Here is a 17,252-nt window from a genome sequence, read left to right on the forward strand (position 1 = left end):
CCCTCCTCTTGCTCTTTGCCTTGCACAGGTGGAGTTTTACCTGATGATAACACCCACCAGGCAGAATTTCTGCTGCAATAGACATTGTTTTTGGTTGCATTTTGTTGGCATTTTTTCTTCAAAGTGCAGTAAATATGCACTCAAGAAAACACAGTGGGAACTTGGACTGCAGAGAGCCTAATAAACTTGAGCAAGGCAGGACCTGTTGTTCATGTTTATGTTTTTCTCATCTAATTTGGGAATTGGCATAGGAGGGGGCTCCGAGCCATTGCCTTTCTCAGGTAGAAGCAGGAGATATTCATGAATTTCTTTTTTCCTTCCTCTCTCCCCCGACCCTTCAGATTTATGAGGAATCCAAGATGAATTTGGAGCAGGAGAGGCCGTTTGTCTGCAGTGCCCCAGGCTGCTCCCAGGTGAGTGTAGGGGGGGTCCTCCACTCTGGCCTGCAGGGGATGCAGTACCTTCCCCACAGTGAGGCAACTCTCACTTGGCAGTCATGCCTGTTGTTGGCTTTTCTTCTTCACCAAGATATTCTCAAAGTCCCCCTCACCATCATCATCACCATCATCATCACCATCACCATCATCATCATCATCATCATCATCACCATCATCATCACCATCATCATCATCATCATTTTCCACTTTGACTAGTTTGAACTACTTCCCTCACAGCCTCTGAAATACATCAGTGTTGGCCATTTCCATCCATAACTTTCCCCTGGAAGCGAGCCAGCCGCATCCTGCCCACCAGATGTTCAGGATTGTTATTTCAGACAGGGGGAAAGAGGGTGCTCTTTTTGACAATAGCCACTTGAATTCTGGGCCTTTGGATTACTGGTAAAATAGCTCACCATCAGAGACTGAATTCGATTTTGTTTCGTTTTCCCGTTTGAGTAAAATAAACCCCCTATGACTCATCTAGAACCCATAGTTTTTCCATTTATCTAAACTTTGAGAGAGGAAGTTGGCCTGCTATGCTGGGTTAACCCTCTTTTAGCCTCTGATGGCTGCCATCAAGTGGATTAGACGTGAGGCTTACATGAGGTACTGTGTGTGGAGTGTTTAGTAAAGGACCTGCACGTTGTGCTCAATTGACGCCCACTGTTGCTATGGTGACTGCTGCTACTATTGTACTAGAACCCATCTCTGAAAGAAACTGGAAACATCCGTCATCTAAAATCAGAATTTGACCTTTTTCCTTTGGAACAGGATGGTGACTTTTCCTACACTGGACCCTTTGGATATCTCCAAGTTCCAGTCATTGGAAAATGACCACACATGGTGCTGTCATGCCAAGATCTTCATTTTATGGGATAAAGGACAAGCTTAGAACTCAGAGCACAGGCATGTGGGTAGTTATGCTCTCTTTCTCTGAAGTGCCCAGTAGTTTCAGGTGGAATCAAGCCCCACTCTCTTGCCTGTTTACGTTGTGGGGTTGGCAGCACAGCGTAGAGCAATGTCTGGGAGTCAGTGAGAGGTGATGTCCATTAAGGACCCTTTTCATTGTATCTCCCCAGAGAGTTTGAGGAGGGTTCTGGAAGCTTCCTGGAGGGACTATGTCATGGAAACATGAAATGTTATTGCCTTGCGATGCCGCTGTTGACATCAGCCACCAGCTGAGAAACCAGCCTCCTTTGCTTGTGTTCTGGCAGATTCTCCAGGGGCTTTTATATGAATGTTGGTTTTTACCTAATAAATAAGGAAAGCAGTAGAGAATATTATTTTGAATTTCAACTATATTTTGGCAAGCTGGTTTTGGAGGTCCTTTTGAAATAGGAAACACTGGGAAGACACAGATAGGTTGAAGTACTGGGAAAAGTTCTGCTAGACCAGGACTCTCCATTGTGAATGCAGAAAATTGCCTTATCTAAGTTAAAACTGATTTCCACTTAGTTTCCTTAAGGGGGAGTCTCAGTAGCCAGAAAGAATCCAATAACTTGAGCAGTTTGCTTTGCTTTGGCTGTAAAAATGTGACATTAAGTTTTATTCAATTTGAGTCACTCAGCACATTTTTGAGGGGCCTGCTCTGTGCATAAAACACATGTATCCCTGCCTTCACGGAACTTCTAGCCTAGGCATTACATGTGGAACCACATGAGCAATTCATCAGTTAATTAATGAATTGCAATTTTCCATGAAGGAAGAGCACAGGCCACCCTGAAGACCATCCTAGGGGGATTTACTTTTTACTTGGGGAGGATAATGGGGGTGTCTCTGTGGAAGGGGCATTTAAGGGAAAGGGATCCTCAAGACACTTAGCAAAGGCCAGAAAGGGTTCATGGCAAGTTAGGGTTCCAGGAGAGTCCAGGATTGTGAATGATGGTAGAGGAGAGCCTTTAAGAAAGGGGTATTTAGCCGCATCCAGCATTTGGATAAGTCAGAGAGAAAAGAAGTGCACAGAGGACATTGGACTGTGTGGCAGAATTTCCCAAGCTTGGCACTACCAATATTTGGGGCTGAATAATTCTTTGTTGTGTATGTGTGGGGGGCTTCCCTGTGCATTATAGGAGGCTTAGCAGCATCCCTGACCTCTATGTGTTAGATCCCAGTAGCGCTCCCCAGTGGCGAAAACCAGAAATGTTTCCAGGCATTACTAAATGTCCCCTTGGGGGCCAAATTGCCCCCGGTTGAGAGTGACTGCCCAGTGACTTGCATTTTGGCTTTAGCCTTGTTTCTTTTTGGATCCTTTCCCTCTTGGGAATCACCTACTTCTAAGTGATGCTCCCCCATTCTATATTTTAGGTATTGCTCTAAGCCATCTTTTCTCCTTTTTGGAATCTGGCAGGGTATAAATAAATAAATGCTACAGACGTGTGGTCACTGGTGTCAGACGCTGCTAGAGCTGGCACAGCGAGAGGCCTGAGCAGGGGCTGTTGGGTTTGGCAGTTGGCTGTTTGCCGGCGACCTATGACAGAGGAGTCGGGGTGGGGGCCAGATTGAGTGAGTGGGTAGTGAGGAAGTGGAGGTAGCCAGCATAGAGGAGCCTTTCAAGAGTGCTAGGGAGTGACGGGAAGCAGAGTGATATAATGGTAGCCTGAGAAGGAAGCAGCTTGAGAAAAGTTTTTTTTTTTTTTTTTAACATCTTTATTGGAGTAAAATAGCTTCACAGTGGTGTGTTAGTTTCTGCTTTATAACAAAGTGAATCAGCTATACGTATACATATATCAAGTCAAGGCTCGCCAGGCTGGATTTAGTCAAGGGCAAGGAGGAGTGAGCATGCTGGCTTGAAGGACCACAGCTGGAGTGCCCTTCCCCAGACTACAGGGGTGTAGAGGATCCTGTGGGGGGGCGGGCGATGCTCATTCCTCAGAGACAGGAGGGAAAGGAAATAGGACCTATGAAGTTAATGTAAATTCTGAGATGGAGGTGATAATACATGTTGAAGGGGTGCATTTCAAATGACCTTGAACTTCAGTGAAGGAGCAGGTCATTTCCTTGAGAAGGCTGGGTGAACTGAGGAAAGGTTTGGAGAAACATGAGACTTGAGAATTTACATAGTTTCTTGGTTTTAAGGTAAAATTCCAAGCCTCTTCCTTCAACCCCCACTAAATTTAAATGTAAAGATATATCTAAAACTTGATGTCTCTATTTAATGTGGAAGTGTTTCTTTTTCTTGATGAGCTATTATAAAAATATGAGCATCTTTCAATTGAAGAGATATTAGAATTGAGAAAGTATGGTGGCTGGCCAGTGATTCCAGGGGTCTCCTGGTGGGGTGTTAGGGAATCAGTCCATCATGGCATTTACTTGAGCGATGTTCCATAGCCTGGGACCTGCATGGAGAAGAAAGGATGGCTGGGAATTGCAAAGGGGAGTAAATATGAATTATGAGTGCTTGCGCTGTGTTGGAGGTGATGGATGGATTCCCCTCCCACCCCCTTTTTCCCTCATTGGAAAGAACCTTTGCTCTATTAGGAATGGCCTATAATACCTGGGAGGTTTTGTGTGTGTGTGTGTGCGTGTGTGTGCGTGTGTGTGTGTGTGTGTGTGTGTGTGTGTGTGTGTGTGTGTGTGTTACGGCTCCTTATAAGTTAGCTTTGTCCCAAAAGTGAGGAGAAACAAGCTTCTCTTGCTCTTTCTGATCTCACAAAGTCCAATGTTAATTTCACTGTTCCTTTGTCCTCTGCATTTACCTCGTTTTAAGTTCCAGTGGCCTCTCTCAGCTCTGTATCTATTGCAGACTGTACCTTTTGGTTATTTACAATTTGCTATTTTACTACCAAATAAAAAAAAAATCACAGATATCCTGTATGGTCTTATTTGGAAGGTAATTATAATTAATATGAGATATCATGGAGATTATTAGTAGTATATAATAAGTATTCTTGTTTATATTCTATTTTAGGTCATTATTTTATGGAGCCAAAAATGGCTAACAAAATGACTGCAAATAAAGGCTATTCCCATGTTGTTTTTTGGTATATATTACAGAAAAGAATTATAATAAGGCTTTTGACAGAAAGACTACGAAATTTAACCTCTGTGTCTAAGCCACATATGGTAGTGTCACTTATTTGATGCAGTCATTCTACTATAGTGTTATAGAGGACCAGATGATCCTGCAGGAAAAACCCACATGTCATGAAGACTTCTGTGTATTCAGAAATCTGGCATGATCACCATGTGTTGCAACTTCTGTACTCTCCAATTTATGTTATACAAATGACAAAGAAATAAGTGATATTTTTTTGAAGAACTACTTTTAGAATATTCCAAAGGATTTAGCCCAGTGAATCCCCTCATTCCCGTGAATACAAATTATGCTGTTTGCAGAAAAGATTTCTACCTTAATATACAATGGTGATTGAAATTTATAATGGCTAGCCTGAGGAGCTGGGACGCTCTGAGAGATTTTCTAGATTGTCAAAGATTCGGAAATATTCAGCAGACTTTATTGTCTTTTGTTGAATTTTCATTTGACTTTGATAAAGCAGATACTCTGTTAAGTTCAGTTATTAAAACATACCAGTCTGAGTCAGGATAGGCTGGGATCTGCTGCAATAACAAATTAGTTCAAAGCTTCAGTGACTTGACACAACAAAGGCTTATTTCAGTTGCCCAAACGTACATCTCAGTTATAGATTGGCAGGATATTTTTCATAATCCTGCAGAATTCAGAGATGCTCTTCGTAATTCTTCAGAGATTTAGGATGATTGAGGGGCCACTATTTCTTGTACTGTGAATCTCTTTGCTAAAAGGGAGAGGGTCTTGCCCCAAGAAATAGATGCTCACATCTGGATGACATGTCACTTCCATTCATGACTCAATGGGTAGAACTACTCACACGGCCCCACCCAACCACAAGAGGGCCAGGAAATCCAATTCCACCATATGACCAGAAGCCAGACAGCTGAAAATATTTGGGCGCAGCATTTTTGACAACCATAATATCATTCCCTGAAAATTAAAAATAAAGTGTTGGTTTACTACACTGCATGGAGTATAGAACACTCAAAATAATTTGCTGTTACTATAAATCATATGTATAATTATAATTAATGAGATAATCAGTGTGCAAGGTCTTCATAAACAGAAACATACTATGCAAATGTCATGGGGTACATCTGTAGATATATATGGCAAATAATTAAGCGTGACGTGTAGTTCTTTTCCAGAGTTTGACATGAATGCATATGTGGTTGCGTAAAATAATTTGTCATTTTACTTACCATGCTTTCACACTTTTTCAGAACTAATTTTTTGTTTTCCTTGTCACGTTTGCAGTGCTGAATGAATCTTTTTCTTTATGATGGTGAAATATATATTACAAAACTGAATGGCTCCTCTCCCCTCTCCCTTTTTTTCTATTTGTTTGACAGCGCTTCCCAACAGAGGACCATCTGATGATTCATAGGCACAAGCATGAAATGACTTTGAAGTTTCCCTCAATAAAAACAGACAGTATGTTATCAGGTAAGGAGCCATCAGGCAAAGACGCTTTGGGTGATCAGATCAGCCTCATGTGAGATACTTGTTCTACAGAATAGGATGATTTCCACTGGCAAATTCTACACCTTGAAAATCTATATTTCTAAAGTATAGCTGAGGCTTAAAATAATGGTAAGCAGGAATGTAATCTGCTAATGTAGTGTTCACTCAAATAATTGGAGAGCTCTGACTTCTTGTTTTCTGGAATGTGAAATATTTATTACTATGAAACTTGGCTCCATGTAAGGATTTTTTAACATCACATACCTGTAATTACTCAAGCAACAGATGTTAATTGAGCATCTGTAATGCACACTGCACTGTTCTGAGTGCTGTGGAGGCGCGAAGATTGATATGATTACTGTTTTCGAGGACATCACAATGTGTGTGTGAAAACTTAGCTAAAATAGAGGACTGTCCATCATATATATCAAATGAACATTGTAAGGAAAAATGCTATGTGGCTTTAGCAGAAGGAGCTCTCTTTCTGGACTGAGCTGGTCAGTGAAGGTTTCCTTAAGAAATAGTACCTGCTTCATAATTGGGAAATTAAATAAGACAATGTGTGGAAATACAAGTGCTCAGCAAATGTGATCATAAATAAATAATAATGATAATCCATCAATTAATTTCCATTCTGTCCCGTCTTGAGAGGTAGTGTGGTAAATTAGAAAGAGTGCAAGGAGTAAGGAAACTTGAACTCTAGCCTGGCCAGATGACCTTGAGCAAGTTGGTAAACACTTCTGGGCTTCAGTTTCTTTTTCCATTAAATGGGAATGATTTTATCTGCCCAGTCTATTTCACAGGCTTATTGTGATCCAATGAAAGCAGGTAAGTGCAAGAGTTTCATAAACCCTAGCAGGGCAATTGAAGCATTTCCTGTTGCCTTTCTCAGGCTAGAAATATTTCACTCAAGCCACTGTCTCCCTGGCATCGTGAAAGAAATAATACGCCCATGAACATGTTTTAAATGATATCAGAAGAGAAACTGACTGCACAGGCAAAACTGGCTCGTATAATTGAGCATTTCTATGGCAGTTAAATTTTACAAGTATTTTTTTTTTTTTTTGCTGTACGCGGGCCTCTCACTGTTGTGGCCTCTCCCGTTGCGGAGCACAGGCTCCGGACGCGCAGGCTCAGCGGCCATGGCTCACGGGCCCAGCCGCTCCGCGGCACGTGGGATCTTCCCGGACCGGGGTCCGAACCCGCATCCCCTGCATCGGCAGGCGGACTCTCAACCACTGTGACACCAGGGAAGCCCTACAAGTATTTTATTATTGCTCTTATTAGTAAATACCCTAAGAGTTTTTTCAGACAGGTTATTATTACAACCCACATTTTACAGATAGAGATGAAGGGGCGTGGGAGAGGCAGCAACTTTCCCAAACTCACCAACAGGGCAAAAAAATAGGGCCCTTGATCCTGCAGTCCTAACCCTCTGACTTGCACCAGCTACTGCTTTGTCAGGCTTCATCAGTTTATATATATGATCAAATACTCCCGGTGACGGGACTGTCCACAGGTCTTCACTGTCTGGCCCGTGACTTGTTAGTGGTGCAGATGGGCTGTGATTTGCAAGACTCTCGTGTTCGAAGGCAGCTTCTTCCCTTCCCTCCTCTACCACCTCTCTCTCAGCCTGTTTGTTTTTATTGAACTAGATGGCTCTTCAGAAACAACTTTGTCTTTCCTTAAGTCTAGAAACAGAGATGCAGAAACTCAAATTTCTAAGAATTACGAAAGCCTAGAAGGGTTAGGAAGGGTGTTCTGTTCTTTTGTTTTTATCATTTATTACGTTCTATAGAGTCACACGTGGTGTAACCTTATAGTTTAACGATGAACATGTATAGGAAAGTAGCAAGGCTCTAGACTGTGGAATTCTCAATATTTCAAGTAATAAGTTCACCCTTTATTTCTCCCAAACAGGATCCCTAAAATAGGCTGCCTGGGGGTAGGGAAGTGGGAGGTGAGTGTGAAGGAGTGGTGATTATGTAGCGATATGATCACTATAGAGGTAAGTACCAGCATAGTATCTCTCAGGTAGACTGCTGGGATGGCCCTACAGGGAGCCCCATCCAAAGGTCTGAAAAAAAGTAGCTAAAGATGTGGGAACGTTTCTATAGATTTCCTATAGGTTTTTGATGAAACTCTTGAAGCATTTCAGTAGTTCTTACCAGATTCTTATTAATTTGTTATGTCAAACTCAGAATAAGAAAATGAAGGGAGAAATAACTGAGGAAAAACAGCATGAATGATATAAGGGCATATTTTATTTTGCTTTCTCAGGTTTTATATTGAAGCTGGTATGAGGCCATTTCATACTCCCAATGAAATTAAGTGCTAAATTTTTTTAAACCATTTTTTAATTGAAGGATAGTTGATTTACAGTGTTGTGCTAATTTCTGCTGTGCAGCAGAGGGACCCAGTTATACACAGATATACATTCTTTTAAAAAAATATTCTTTTCCATTATGGTTTATCCCAGGAGATTGGATATAGTTCCCTGTGCTAAATTTTTAAACTTGCTACCCACTCTGCATGTTTGTAGTCTCGTAGAAATTTCTTGCTGGAACAGAATACAGAGCTATCCAGTCCAGCTCCAGAGGCTGAGGTGTCAACTACATGTCATATGCCAATGTTGTCCACACTGAATTGTAATATGCTATTTGCTGAGTATTTGTGCTTTGCATTTTTTTTCCAGGAAAGTCTTTAAAATATATTTATCTCAAACATCATTTCAGTTTTAGCATATTAGATTGTGATTGTCAATATGACTGAAGTTTTATTTGTTTGTATCTTAATTTACTCAGATTTAAATTTATCAAAAGCTTCAGAATCTGCTTTTATTAAAAATATGTTCATTAGAATTTTATTTCTTAAGGTACCTTAAACCTATTTTGTGGCCTCTCATGAAGATGAATAATTTTGTACAGCTCAAAATATAGTAACAATAAAAATAAAAATAGTATAAATCAAACCTTAGATCAGAAAGCCTCATCAGGGCAAAAATGTTCAAGGCTATTATTTTTTTTCAAGCAATATTTGGTCTATTTTTTTAAAGCAATATTCAATTACCCAAAATTTCATTTCAGATGAATTGGAGTTTAACATATATTAAGGAGATAAAGTATAGTAGGTATGTTTATTACTAATTTCAGGGTGTCTAGCTAACCTAAATTTTGGAAAATCACTTCATCCTTCTTTAATTGCAAATATTATAGTTAGGGAAGTTATTAAGATATCACACATATACATTTGAGGGGTAAATGTCCAAAGAGTTGTAAGATCTGAAATAATTTTATAGCTTTGCCATAAAGTCCATTTTATTTAAGCCAGGTAGAATTTATTACTCAAAATGACTGTAAATAATCTTTTTTTTTTTTTTTTTGTAAATAATCTTTGACATGCCACAAAGCAGGATAATAAAAGTGACGGTCATGGTGTTTTATTAACATTAGTCTGCTCTTACTGATAGATAGTAAACATAAAACCCCTCCTTCTAAAGGGACAGTACATGTCCCTAGTAAGGACATGAATAGGGGTGGTGGTGTTGGATTCTGAGGGCAAAGACTTCCATTCCCTCCCACCTTGGTCCTTCCATCCTTATTTGGGCTCTGTGGTACATTTCCAGTGTCCTGATGTGACAAGGGGCATGAACCTTTCCCTTCAACTATTCTCCGTCTGATAGAAGATAATTTCATGGTGAGGGAAGTTGTGATAGCAAAGGTTTTTAGGTGCCAGTTTTGAAATGAGAATCCATTGAAGACAGTATACGTCCACATACAGGTTGTAAAAGTACCAGCTACCACATGACACCAGATCTGTTTGGCTTGCAAATTATGATCAAATTTCAGTATTAGAGACAAAGAGGATGGTGTTTGGGTCTATTTTAATAGTATTATGTCTAGGTATCCAGAAATTCCTAAATCTTGCCCTATCAAACATCCCCACCCCCACTTCTTTACAGGGTTCCCAGGGTCTGTACAGGGAAAAAACAAAACAAAACAGAATAGGAATCAAAGTACAACTTTGTAGTTGAACAAATAATAAGCAAATAATATACTAAATGAGAACTCTGTGTGTGTATGTTGTGTGTTGGGGGAATACGGTAGTAATATTGACGTAGAAGATGACTGATTTTGCTTCATGAAAGGGAAGATGAAGTTCAAGAGTACTGCAGGCCTTTCCCAAAAGATAAAACCTGATCCACACTCAGGTGGGAAACCTGAGAAAGAGACAGGGGACCATGCCTTTAAATGCCTAGTCAATTCCCTCACCAGACATCACAGCCCGATTAATGCTGCAGGCAACTGGGCTGTGCTTAGAGAGAAGTTAGGACAGGCACCAGCTGAGGTGTGGGAAGAGGGTCTGAAGTTGCCCCTTCATCACCATTCATTTAGTCAACAAACATTTAATGAGGGCCTGCAAGGATCCTATTGTGCTGGGTGCTGGGGATGTGGCATTGAACCAGACAGATGAGTTCCCTCTTCTATGGAACTGATTATATGCTGTTGGGGGTAGGGAGAAAGAGAGATAATAGACAAAAAACCCAAAAAACAACAAAACCAAAAATCCCCAGATAAATAAACAAGAAAATATCAGTTAGGGAGAAGTGCTCCGATGAAGATAAATCATGATAATGTGACACCAGCGGCCAGCAGGCTCCCCAGGGGAGGTCAGGACAGGCCTCTTCTAGATGAGTGGCATTTCAGCCAAGACCTGATGTTCAGCACTCCAGGCTCAGGGGTTCTTCGTCCCTGACCTCTGAATATGATGGGGCTGGAAGTGGTAAAACCCCAAGACCAGATGCAGTGCAGCTGGCTGTATCTTACGCTGACACATGGAAGAGAGGCAAGAGAGACTGGCTTCCTCATCCCATCTTCCTTATCACCGTCTGATGCAGAGCATCTAATATAAATGACAGTATAGTCCTTCAGAACCCAACTGAGACCTGGACTAGGTCTAGAAGTAGGGCCTATCTCTAGTTCCAGGCTCTAAACCTGATACTTACTGTGGAGAAAGCAAAATGTTTTCAATGAAGTAGAACTTTTGTCTCCAAGAGATTGTTTGTGATCAACCAGACAATCTCAGAACCCGAATCCATTGCTCATGGCTCTTTGCTATAAACCCTACTTAATAATCCAAGAGCATTTTAAGGGAGGAGCCAGAGGAAAGGTGACATATCTCACTCCAGATTCTTTTTGGAATGAACTGGGATACAAAAAGTAAATAAATCTCTGTCTCTGTCTCTGTCTCTCTTGCGCGCGCGCGCGCACACACACACACACACACACACACATGCTAAGTATGTCCCATACTTAGCTTCTTTCTCTTCCATTGATGGTAAAGTTACATAGTGACTTCTCATTATGGAAATTAATCAGATCTTTATGGAACAGAGGGTGGTGGAGATGGCTTGCATCAGAGGGCAGCATGATAATAGAAATAGCTACCATTTATTGCCTTATCTTATGCCTGTAATATTCCCCCTGCTTTATATACATTGTCATTTAATCCTGGCCACTTTTTTTTCATATGAGTAAACAAGATCAAGAGGATAAGCAATTTGTCCAAAGTCCCTATCTGTCTATAATTTTCTCACTGTACACATAGATTTGGTGAGGTACACATATTATTTTTAGTATGTTTTGGCCTTAGATTTATGTTTGGATATAAATCTATGAACTGATTTTTCTTATATTATTGACTTATCCCTTCAATACTCATCAAATGGAGAGACTGGTCAAACATTTTTAGAAGGAGATTGTAGCAACACATACGAACCTTCAAGTTGCAAACTTTCAAAGATGCAAACGTTCGTTAGCGTGTCCATTCACATAAGTTAGTTCACGTTGTCATGTGAGTGCATGTGGTTGTGCTTTTGTGTAGTTTACTGTACTGTGTTTGTTTGTTTTTTATGTATTATTTGTATGAAAAGTATTATAAACCTATTACGGTATAGTACGATATATCCGACTGTGTTAGTTGGGTACCTAGGCTAATTTTGTTGGACTTACACGAACGCACTTTTGGCACAGAACTCTTTTGTATGTAGGGACTTACTGCATTGGCATTTGGACATGTCAGCTTCTCATTCATGTTTTTAGTTGGTCAAGCAAAATAGAATTTTGAAAATTCACCTGAATACGTCAAAGGCATTGATCTACAGTCTTCCTTTATATATGAAAAACTGGCTTCCAGTTTGTTTAATCTGGAAACCAATCCCTTTTGACAAAGAGTATAGTAGAACTCAGGCAATGAGTGACTAAGTGGAAACATTAAGCTTTAGCTTCCACTATTCAGGGCAAATTTTGATCCCTTTGTTCACGTGGCCAGCAGAGACATGGTTTCACAGTGTTAATAACCCTTTTTACCAGCTCAGCTCCTCTAAAATGAAATAAAATTGTGGCTTAATTGCTGTTGGAACACCTAGGGGTAAGCCATGGCTAATAGTGAGTATGTAGGTGTGGAAAGTATACTTGAATTATTTAAGTCTATACCTATGTCTTCTGGAGCCATGTGTTGTAAGAGATGCCTTTATCAGAGCATTTTCTAGTTGACTCACAGCCTCTCTAGTCTACCAGCTCTCTAGCTTGAAATAAATGGATTCCAGCATGTGATTCAAGAGTGTAAGAGCGTGTCTCACTGACCTGGATCACCCCAGTCCGGGTCAATTTTTAAGCATCCCACAGCTATTGTTTAAAAACCAGAGTTACCTTTGTTTGTCCCATGGTAGCACTGCCTCTTGGGACGGATGTAGGGAAATAGTTATGTCAGTGTTACTGAAAGGACCCTAGTGCTCCTATTGTATATTCACACTCAATAAAAGGCACATTTATCGCAAAGAAGCCTGTCTAGAATTCCTCGGAATTCTGTCAGTTGTTACTGATTATAACTCTTATAAAGGATTATGCATTTTTAAATTCATTTAATGTAAACTCAATTAGGACTTTATTAAAATTCAGATAAGGTATAAGAATATTTTAAAGAAAGCATTTGCTGAAAAATTCATGGGGTAAATATGACTATAAAAAGAATATTAAAAGTCTCGAAGAGAAATGCCTTTTTTGAGAACCCCAACTCTTACTAAAATAGATAGGCTAATTCCAATACTTTTCTCTACTGATTTGAACAGCATTCTTGAGGAATTCCATTAAGCTACATTTTGTTGGCTGAAATTGAGTCATGTAAATAATAAAAATGCATTGCCTTTTTAAAAATACCCTATAGTTAGAATGGTCACTAATTCAAACTGATCTTTCTTATAACTGGTCTGAATTAGTGAGGCTTTTATAGTATCAATTTAATACAAAATTATGTAGAATTACTTTATAGAGTCCTTTAGTGATACCGTAGCTGAGACTGTCAGACCAATAGGAAAAAAAATTTTCTTAGGGGACTCATATTTTTCTCCTCTGGTGTATGATGGGAAGTCTGCTTTTCCTTTTTTTTTTTTTTTTTTTAATTGATGGCTTGTCACCTTGCCTTTATTTTTTTCCCATTGAGGAAAATGAAATATAGACAAACATATAACTCAAACACAGCTCTGAAACCGAATAAGGTAGCAACCTATTATTAAATGTAGAACAGACTAAACACTTTTTAAAAGAAGAATCGGGTTTCTGCTTTAGCTGTGTGCTTGTCATTTTGGCTTTGGAATAATCATACTTGCTGGGACTGAAGCACTTGATGGTAGACAGACTATGGACTGATTGGAAAACTTAGTGAGATGCTTTTTTTCCTAGTAGTCCTGACCATATACTTGTGGTCCTTCCCAGATGTAATGTGATACAGGATTTCCTATCATAGAAGTGATGGGTGAATTCCTAACTCATAATGCCAAGTTTGTGGCACTCTTCCGGGCAGATATGCAAGTAGAGCCTCTGCATGGCACATGTCCTCTACCTAGCTATTTACAGAGGCAGTGATTTTATGAAAAGATGCTCCTGTTTTCAAGAAACAGACTCATCATTCCAGGAAGGGAACCAGATGTTGAAATATGACGAACTTTTCAATCTTTCATGTCCGATTGGTAAAGAAATCCCCAACGACGCTTGAGAGGAGTACAGGAGGGTAAGATTTCTCACTTGCACTGGCCCTGGGTGTCTAGGTCTCCTGAGAACCTGGTGTGCTCTTTGTAGACTGTGAGAAGGTAGCATGCAGGCATTTCTGCAGCACCAGTGCAGATTTACAAAGGTAACAACAAAATACTTTAAACTCAGGTAAAGTTCAAACTCAAAAGCTATTAACTTTTTGTTTAGTTTGAGATTTGGGGTTATCTTCTCTCATTCAGATGGACCTCACTGGAGTGGAAGCACTAAAAGAAAGGGGAGCATAAGTCCTTAAACAGTCATCTCAGCTCTGAGTTCCCACTGGAACCAGTTCCTGTAAGACCTTGGAGTGTGGCCTGTCACTGCGGAACACACCTTAGATATTATCCCCTAGTAGAGCATCGGTCACTGTTTTTCAGGACATAGACATTGCTGCTGCTGTAGCTAACTGGTGCATGCTCTTGGTTCTAAATAAGGTGTAGATTACAAGAATTTTAACTTATGACCATGGATATTACCCACTTACTTCTGGTCTAATTTCAGCTGGAGTAGTTATTTGACAAGGCATTCATGTGGCTGAGAAACTCTGCCTCTTTTATTTAAGCAGCTGATAGATTTAGCTGTCCCCCTTTTGAAGATTTGCACATTGCCTGGCTTACTTGGAACTGGTACCATGTGGGATCAAAGATGACTAGAGACCCTGTATTAATTCTAATAAATGTTAAAACAAAAGTTAAGCTCCATTTTCTGGTTCCTGTTGTAACTGGAAAGAATAGCTCATTCACAAGAAGAAAATGAATTAAATATTAGGAACAGTGTGCCTTATCTATTCCAAATGTGGATACAGATTACAGTTTTGCTTTTCCCTCACTCTTATCATATGGCAAAGAAAGTCACGTTTGGTAACAACTCTGGGGCCTTCCTCTGAGTCTTTGTCTCTGGGGATAGGAGGGAACCAGCTGTCTTTACTGCCCATAGCTCCCCTTGTTCCATAGCTTTGTTTCCCTATTGCTGCAGAGAGGCTCAGCATGATGGACGGTGCCATTACTGTCCTGTGCCATGCTCCTTCGGCCTCCCTTTGCTGGTGTATGTAGGTGCATGCCGGTATCTGGGAATAATTTTGCGTTAGAGGAGACAGAAAACATCTCTCAACTTTGCTTGGGGCTTGGGCCCCCAACTGCCAACCTGAATTCAGTTTCATGGAGCATCTCATGAGCATGTCTCAAAGTTCAGGAGTCTCATGGAGCCTCTAGGATTGCTATTCTCTCTACCTGGAATCATGGTCCTCAACTTGTAAATCTCCAACAAAGGAGCATAGAGGAATAAAAGGAAAATTAAAACCTGGCAAACTAAATTCCCATTGATGACAAGTGGTCTACTATTTCAGTTCTGTCATGTGATACTTTCTCAGGTTTTTTAGTCACAAAAATGTTCCTCTCAGATAGTGAAGAGTCTGTAGGCTTGTAATGCAGTTCTGTTGTGTGAGGGATATAAATGATTCCAAGATATTTCAGAAGAACCAAGGATTGTTAGGAATGTCAATTACTTATACAATTAAGCAACTCCATTACTAAATGGGGCCAAAGGCGACTTTCAGTTTCCTCATAAGTAAAATGGAGGAAATAATTTTTACCTAATGTGGTTGATGTGAAAATTAATGAGATGATGCATACAAAGCACTTAGCACTATGCCTGGCATGGACTAAGCATCCAGTAAACGTATACACACGCACGCACACACGCACACACACCCTTAACACACACACGCACATACACCCTTAACACACACACACACACACACACCACCCTTAACACACACACATACACCCTTAACACACACCCACACACACACACCACCCTTAACACACACACACACCCTTAACACACCCACACACCCACACACCACACCCTTAACACACACACACACACACACCACCCTTAACACACACACACACACCCTTAACACACACACACACCACACCCTTAACACACACACACACACACACACACACACACACACACACACACCCCACCCCACACCCTTATATTTCCACTCTCACGTTTCGTCTATTTACACCTTCTGTTCATAAATCTCCTTTATCTATATATCTAGCCCTTACCTCTGGCCTAATTTCCAGTGTCTAACCAGTTGTTACTGATGTTCCTGTTCAACTATCCTTTATGTGGTCATATTTTCTTTGATCTACTAACAGTGACTTTTTCGGTACGCGGGACTCTCACTGTTGTGGCCTCTTGCGTTGCGGAGCACAGGCTCAGCGGCCATGGCTCACGGGCCCAGCCGCTCTGCAGCATGTGGGATCTTCCCAGACCAGGGCACGAACCCATTTCCCCTGCATCGGCAGGCGGACTCTCAACCACTGCGCCACCAGTGAAGCCCCCTAACAGTGACTTCTGAAGCGAACCTAGTTGTGGTGCTGATTTTAGGATTCACAGAATCATGTAACTTTAGAACTTTATTTGAAAGATGATGAACTTGAAGTCCAGAGAATGTAAGTAATTTCCCCAAAACCACATGATTTTCTAATCTGGATTTCTGGGTTGTCAGTGTTGTCTTTTACACATGCACCAAAGACCTTTGAACCTGGCAGGAGAGTCTAGGCAAAGCATGGGATTTAGATTGAGAAGGGATTATGTCCGAAAGTAAGAGAGGACTTAATAGTGATAAGATGGTTACAAATTGTGTGACCCTGTGCAAGGTACTTAACTTATTTCTCCTGTCCTAAAATAATATGCACCCTGCTTACCACATAGGCTCTTGTGAGATCTATTAATAGATTCTAGACGATGTGGGTAAAAATGTAAACTGCAAAATGCTACATAAATACTAATTTTATATTTTATAAGCCACAACACATAACTGCTATAGGTATATATTGGATACTTAGGCATATATGTGTATCTTAATAAATTAATTAATTTTCTAATAAAACTATTTTCAGTGAAACCCAATCCTTTGCATGTCTTTTATCTATAATGTCCAATTTATGATCGTCTGTTGTAGGCTTTCTGTGTACTGCAAAGAGAGCTCAGAAGCTTGGAGATTGGGCTAAGAATGGGAAAGAATGCAGATGGGTATTTTGTTGATTGGAATCCAGATCAGCCATTCGGTTACTTCTCAGTCAGTAAAGCTCTGTGCCCATAGGGTATCGGGAGACATTGCCTTGGAAGGGCTGATTAAGTGGAGATATCAAGCCATTTCAGCTTCATGGGTGTTAAGATATTCTTTGAATCTCAGTAGATAATTTACTGGGA

General features: G+C 40.4%; 1 protein-coding gene across 1 annotated transcript in view; it reads left to right on the forward strand.

Moving 5' to 3' along the window:
• Positions 1-341: 341 nt before the first annotated feature.
• CREB5 (cAMP responsive element binding protein 5) overlaps positions 342-17,252 on the forward strand; it is a gene marked incomplete at its 3' end in the record, with an annotated part of 332,872 nt that continues 315,961 nt past the window's right edge. The window contains exons 1-2 of the mRNA XM_082846274.1: positions 342-413; positions 5,823-5,916. Coding sequence (XP_082702400.1) covers positions 360-413; positions 5,823-5,916 — 148 coding nt within the window. The 5' untranslated portion in view covers positions 342-359. The remainder of the gene's footprint in view (positions 414-5,822; positions 5,917-17,252) is intronic.

The sequence above is a fragment of the Leucopleurus acutus genome, assembly GCF_964270905.1.
Source record: "Leucopleurus acutus genome assembly, chromosome: 9".
Classification (NCBI taxonomy): Eukaryota; Metazoa; Chordata; class Mammalia; order Artiodactyla; family Delphinidae; genus Leucopleurus; species Leucopleurus acutus.